The sequence below is a fragment of the Gymnodraco acuticeps genome, unplaced genomic scaffold, assembly GCF_902827175.1.
Source record: "Gymnodraco acuticeps unplaced genomic scaffold, fGymAcu1.1, whole genome shotgun sequence".
NCBI classification, from domain to species: domain Eukaryota; kingdom Metazoa; phylum Chordata; class Actinopteri; order Perciformes; family Bathydraconidae; genus Gymnodraco; species Gymnodraco acuticeps.
Genome location: NW_022990023.1, coordinates 449,641 through 456,404, shown reverse-complemented (window position 1 = coordinate 456,404; position 6,764 = coordinate 449,641). Strand labels below are relative to the sequence as shown.

The 6,764-nt window shown below is 40.3% G+C and overlaps 1 protein-coding gene across 1 annotated transcript; it reads right to left on the bottom strand.

The window, feature by feature from the left end:
• Positions 1-1,644: 1,644 nt before the first annotated feature.
• Positions 1,645-6,364, bottom strand: LOC117544840 (hyaluronan-binding protein 2-like). The gene is made up of 13 exons (XM_034214313.1): positions 6,193-6,364; positions 6,085-6,097; positions 5,459-5,545; positions 5,252-5,362; positions 4,924-5,046; positions 4,695-4,811; positions 4,314-4,482; positions 3,841-3,935; positions 3,353-3,590; positions 3,133-3,275; positions 2,921-3,058; positions 2,340-2,482; positions 1,645-1,848 (listed from the first exon to the last, which is right to left on the bottom strand). Exons 1-13 carry the CDS (start codon positions 6,286-6,288, stop codon positions 1,693-1,695), a joined length of 1,629 nt encoding a protein of 542 aa, XP_034070204.1. The 5' UTR covers positions 6,289-6,364; the 3' UTR covers positions 1,645-1,692.
• Positions 6,365-6,764: the final 400 nt, after the last annotated feature.

The following is a 6,764-nucleotide window of genomic DNA, read 5'->3' as shown; positions in this document are numbered from 1 at the left end:
ATTCTGAAAGTTTCAGGAAAAAATATTTGCTCTCTTTTTGTCCTGATCCATTTATATATAAACCTGTCTGAAAATGAGCTGATCAGATTTTGGCCACTTTATGTCATAACGATGTGTTGGTTTGTGTAACCATTAGCCAATAACCAACCAAGGTCATCCACCCCCCCCCCCCCACACTCACACATACTGTATCACCTGAATCTCCTCCTAGAGCACCATTGTATTCTTTTTAAACAAATATCTCTCAGAGTGGCGTGGGGAGTCGCTCCTTATTTTCATCTAAAGTAACAGACAGAGAATCAGCACTTTTGAAACAGGGCTGAAACAGAGGGGTTTATGGGATGCTGCAATGATCTGTTTAGTATTTAGAGCCAAACACTTCAGAGACATGTCTAGTCTTGCATATATCTGACACCTATAATATATTGATGAAAAGCAGTATAATAGGGGACCTTTAAAACGACTTCCTGAGGCGCTTTCACACCAAGTACATTGCCGTACTTAGTTCCCATTACTCAGTTCATCTGAACTCTTTAGTTCCCAGAACTAAAGAGCAGATCGCGTTCACACCGGAATAAGTCCCTGAGGGAGGATTAGGCAAATGAAGCGAAATGAAGCCGCTGACGTCACTTCTTCTGCTTTGGGTTTACTGGCAGGCCGCAAACAACTTCACGGCGTATACTGCCCAAGCCCCCAGGAAGTGCTCCTCTGTGCCCAACATTCGTTGTGTCCAAACGGCGGTACTGCAACTTCCGTATCAGTCCATGACGTCACCCGGTCCAAAACAACTTTTTCCCATTGACTAACATTGGGAAAGAGACGTCTGTAAATCAGCGGATTTTTTTTTAACTAAATAAACTACCCAGTATGAACTATTGTGTAGCCCTTATCAGAATCATTAAGTCCTTAAAGTTGTAAAATGCACTAAAAGCCAAATCTAGATTTATTTTCTCTCTCCATTCATTCTACTGAGCCGAGAGTGGGAAATCGGGGGTAGGGGCTTAAGGGGCGCATGCTCTGTGAGCGCACATACCGGTTCTTCTGCTCTGACAGCTAGAACCTTTTTCTCCCGAGGAGAATCCCTACTGCGCCTAGCAGGGACTAAAAAGGGGTGAAAAGGTTCCTAAAACAAGTTCTAGTTCCAGATCTGCTTGGATGAAATTTGATGTAGTTACATGAGACCCCACACCAAATCAAACGGAGAACTGTAGGTGCAACAAGAACTGCAAAATGAAGTAAAGATGATGAAGAAAGGAATAAGCATGTGGAATAAGGAAAGGACTTGTCAAGTTAGTTTAAAGGATGGTCAATGCATGTGGTTTTTTCATTTATCATAGATATGGACAACAAGTTAATATAAGCAAGGCACAAACCTTGTGGCAGCCGTGGAAAACATTCAGTTTTCTTACGCCGTCTGCTCATCTAGTGCACTTTGAGCGAGCCTCAGTGATAAAGACGTTAAGGCCTACTGGAATGATGTGTGATCTACATTTTGTCTGGCAGGTTCAGCTTCATGAGTTTGTATCAATGCCCATTTTAACTCAAAGCTGGGCTGGGAGTAAATGCTTGGTTTTATCACTGATCAAATAAACCTTTTTTTTCAAGGCAAAATTAGTCTGTTTTCTTCCAAAAATAACACATCTATTAGAGCCAACGGCAATCACCACAATATTTATTGAACTGTTATAGTCATCATTTCATGTTGTTTTTGATCCAGTCGGTAAATGCGTGGACGCTGGCGTAGACACCAGGCTTGTTTTTCTCGGCACAGCCCACTCCCCAGCTCACCACACCGCTGATGTACTGTGTGCCATTTTTCTCACACACCAAGGGTCCGCCTGAGTCGCCCTGTAGAGGTAAAAACAGCAAATTGAGAATATTTTCTGAAGAAGGCCACAGAGGAAAGGATCCATGCATCCGACACAAGTTTAATATGACTGATGCCAATAAAGGTATATCTAATTATGTTACCTTCAAGTATGGATGATTTGTCGCTCCTTTTTAAGAAATTTTAAATGTAATACCTATAGCTTTGTAGGTAGCTATCTCTTTCATGAGCACCTTGCATGCATTGACACATTACATTACATTACATTACATGTCACTTGTTAGACGCTTCTATCCAAAGCGACTTACATACTCAATACCGTGAGCAATCCCCACAGGAGCAATTTGGGGTGAAGTGTCTTGCCCAGGGACACAACGACATGCTGACTGCAGTGGGGTTTGAACCTGTGACCCCCTGATCCAAACACCAACGCACAACACCAACGCACAACCCACTGCACCACACGCCTCCCTACAACACCTTGATACTTCACATTTATAAACATACACACCTGACAGGAGTCGATGCCGCCCTGCAGAGTGCCTGCACAGAACATGCTGCTGTCCAATACATTTCTGTAGTCATCAAGATTTTTGCATTTCTCATCTGAGATCAGGAGAACACGAGCGGTCAACAGCTGGCTGCTTATCTTCTCTAAAAGGGGAGATTAAAGGGAATTTGTATGACAGCGAGAAACAAACAGACACAGAACTAAAGTACCTTTTCTCAATGAAGACATGTCACAGTAGTAAAAGTGGAATAAAAATGATTTAGCTGTGTTAGTTTCAGCCTATAACTAAAAAAGGGTCTAATCATTTTTGTTATCCTGTTGCATTATGGAAAATGTAGGATTCATTTGTCTTAAAGTGTATCCCAAACTAGAGACTAAAGACTAGAAGTGTTGGCGCAGCAGCCATTACCAGCAAAGGTCACAACAGTTCAACAAGAAGTATCTTGGCCTCTTTTGAATCAGTTTTGACCATTGTGTTCTTGCAAGTCCCTTAACCTTATGGATATGCGATACTGAAGTGTAATTGTACCAAATAATCTGTTTATCTAACATTAAAGGACTTCTTATAAAGAGTTTATTACTGGTTTCAGTGGCTCCCCATCCAGAGATCACACACTCCTTTCCAGCTGGGAAGGCCTGGTCCGGTAAACACACCGCCTTCACAAAGAGGGTTTCCTTTGCACAGTAAGGGCTGTCCGTAACTTGGAGCTTCAGCAGAGCTACACAGGAAATAAGTATATACATTAAAATATGCACATTAGAAAAAATACTATATTTGATATGTGTTACAAACCAATGTCGTTGTATTCAGCTTCGGGAGTGGACCTGTAGTTCTCATGAACAATGGTTTGTATAACTGGGATGGTCTGGTCCATTCCCTCCTGTTTTGATATGTTCACTCCTCCCATCACCACTTGGTAATCTAAATGAGATTTACTGAAAAAAAAAATCAATATATAAGTAGGCTTGTAGAAGACATTGGAAATAGCAAACAAATGAAATGCCAAACCCACATGCAGTGTGCAGCAGTGAGCACCCAGCAGGAAGAGAGGAGGCTCCCACCACAATAGTGACCAAACTGAAAGTTGGAGCCTTTGGGTTTTATCTGCACCGACACCTGCCAGGGGTGGGCGCCCGGGCTTGTCTTTATACCCCCATGAATTCTGATCCTGGAATCAGGTGGGGATTTCCCACACTGAGAGAACTGGGCAGAGCCTGGAACTGGTTTTAGTGGTGTGGGTGGAGCAGTGTCTGAGAGTGAGGGACATCAGAGAAGAGTGAGCACGGTGCAGGAAGACAAGACATACTGTATATGCTGTTTGTGTGTGTGTGTGTGTGTGTGTGTGTGTGTGTGTGTGTGTGTGTGTGTGTGTGTGTGTGTGTGTGTGTGTGTTTGTGAGAGAGTAGAGAGAGCAGAGAGAGAGAGAGAGAGAGAGAGAGAGAGAGAGAGAGAGAGAGGAGGAGAGAGAGAGAGAGAGAGAGAGAGAGAGAGAGAAATTACCTCCACCAGAGCACATCTTGACATTGCAGTAAGCCCACTGCAGTTTACTATCCTTTTTAGTAAAACACCAAGGCTTGTCATCCCCATCTGGGTTCCTTTAACATAGAATACATAATCATTAATGTATACAAATAGATACTGTTAATTTAATTTGTTTACATCCTTTTACAAAAAAAGTACATGTGAAGAGAATGAACAGTATTGAAGTATTGATGATACATTTAAAATGTATTACATGACAAGTTTACATGGAGTTTTATATTCTGAAATAAAAAACATATAATCTAAAGCTATGGGTGATGAATTAGAAAGTTTTGGATTTAGAACTAACATTATATATTAACTGACAATGTCCAATTTTTCTGCTTACTGTAAATAGAATAATTATTTCCCAGATGCTATACTTATATACATGCTACAACTATTAGTATATATGTCACATTCTTTTTTTATGTAGATTAATTTGACTATACCTGCAGTGGTTGTTCTGTTCCAGTCCAGTAAAGTCTGAGTACATGGTAAAAGGATCTTCCCGGTTTGAAACAATGAAATAGGAATGCCAGTCCAGACACTCCTGCCCATCTGCCATGCTGACGACTCCCCTGTATGTCTCTCCATTTCCCTCATAACAGTCAGTCGGAGCTACACAAGAAGATTGGGTGGTAAGAAAATGTAAAGAAAGCTCCAACTCTCACATACAATTACACAAGAATATTTGTGTCAAAAACACAAATACAGTCTTTAAAAAGTACAATGTATAACACAAACTATAGAAAAGGACAAAGTTGTGGTAAAAGATAGTAATAACGTTATGTTTTTTTTTTTAAAGTATTTTTTCTTTTAAAAGTCTTTACCAATTTCACAGAACCTCCCAGTATATCCATCGGGACAGAAGCAGCGTAAGCGGCGGTTCCCTTTTCTGCAAGATCCTCCATTCTGGCACGGATTGGGTTCACAGACAGAACTTGGCACTGATACAGACACAAACAATGTAATGGTTCGCAAAAGCAACCCTAATGTAGCTTAAACAATGTAGCTAAACTAAAATTACATTTAGTGAAAGATGGGCTTTGGGATACTCACATAAATTGCAGTTGGTACCGTGGTAGGGAGGTCTGCACTTGCACTCATAATACGGGTGATTCTTTACATTCAGGACACAGTTACCACCACGACCACATCTGACGTTCTCACAAACATTTCTCACTATATATACAAAAAAAAGTTAACAAAGGTATAGATTAGCCATGTGTGAACGTCATGCATAAACATTGAGATATTGCTGAAAGCTTTAAAGTCCATGAAAGAAACTACTGTACGTTTTATAGCCCATCAAAATGGATTGACACACCTGATAGCTGATACCATCAGAATAGTAAAAAATGAGCATTGCTTTTTACAAAATCCCCACCTTTTTGACACCTGTTCCCTATGTAAGGCTCAGGACAGTAGCATTTGAACTCTGTATCAGATATACTTTGGCACGAGCCAGCATTGTTGCAAGGGTTTGGATCACAACTATCTGGAAATGGAAGGATAAAGAATGAATTATTGAGTTTAGAGGTAAGATGGAGACACATGTGCAATTGGTAATGTATAATTGTCCAGGGCCGCTTACTGGACTCCTCCATTAGGTCAAACAACCAGTCGCCTACATCAAACACCGAGGGGGAGTCGGTGGTGTAGTCATATCCATAGTCCACGTCTGCCAAGGACACAGAGCTGATTAAACACTGGGGTGTCGCAACAAAATGAACAGACTTTTATCTAAATAAATCATCTATTAAATTAAAGCAGAAAAAACCTTTGATATCCATTTTTCAGAGAAAAAGAAAATACAAATCTAGCAATTTCTGGATGGGGCTGGAGCACTTAAGAGTGAAGTCGTTAAAGCAAATTGATGGAAATATAACAAACATATATAACTAAATACTTTAAAACAAGACAGTATACCAGTGAATACTGCGGTTGAATACAATTATTATTAAAAGTACTTTTAATGCAATTGAATTAAAACCACACCATTCTGTGTCATCTGAAGATTTATTGATATTCTTTATATCAAAAAAAGGAAGACACAATAAAATATCAACCATATAGCCCAAAAAATTACAAAAAAAGCATAAAACATAACCATTTTATCTTCAATCACAACTGGCGGCTAAGTATAATATAGAAATCAGTATGCGTCACAGATACGAAGATGAAATGTGTCACCGCATCAACTGTAGAAAAGATTCTTACACATGACATCAAGCTGGAATGACAAAAGCACAGGAGAGAAGAGATCAGCACATTTCCTTGTCCTTCAAAATGAAATCATCCTCTTTATGAAGATATTGAGAAACTTACCGTTATGGCATGTTGTCCGTGAACACTCAGTGCACTCAGGCATATGAGCAGGGCCCCTGCAGTCAGCATGGTGCTGTGTTTAACTCTCAGAGCCATGAAGAAGACTGAGGATCGAGAGCATTATCTAGACTTTAATCCTAAAACCCTTGATATCAAACTCATCCCACACACTGGTCAATATTTAGCCAGCTGCGTCGATTATGTCGAAATTGCTGGCTTGTTGTGCACCATGGTTTCATTTATTTAACCTCGTCTTACATGCCTATATTTGCACGGCAACTTTAAACTCTTTGTCAGCAAATTACCCTTTATGACCAATCAGAATTAAACTCAGCAGTATGTATTTAAAATGTTTTTTTTGTCTGTATAGGTAGAAGTCTTTTACTGGTATCTATGAGTAGTACAAACCCCCCTTTCGTCTCATTAGTATGCAAGAAAAGTGACAGTTGGACACGCCCCCAATTATGCAAATGAGCTAAGTCCCGCCTCCCTTTGTTCGAGGTGGATGTCACACCTAGGTGTGAATTCACACGTAGGTGTGAGATCCTTTGATGTGAGGGGTGAGGTATCAT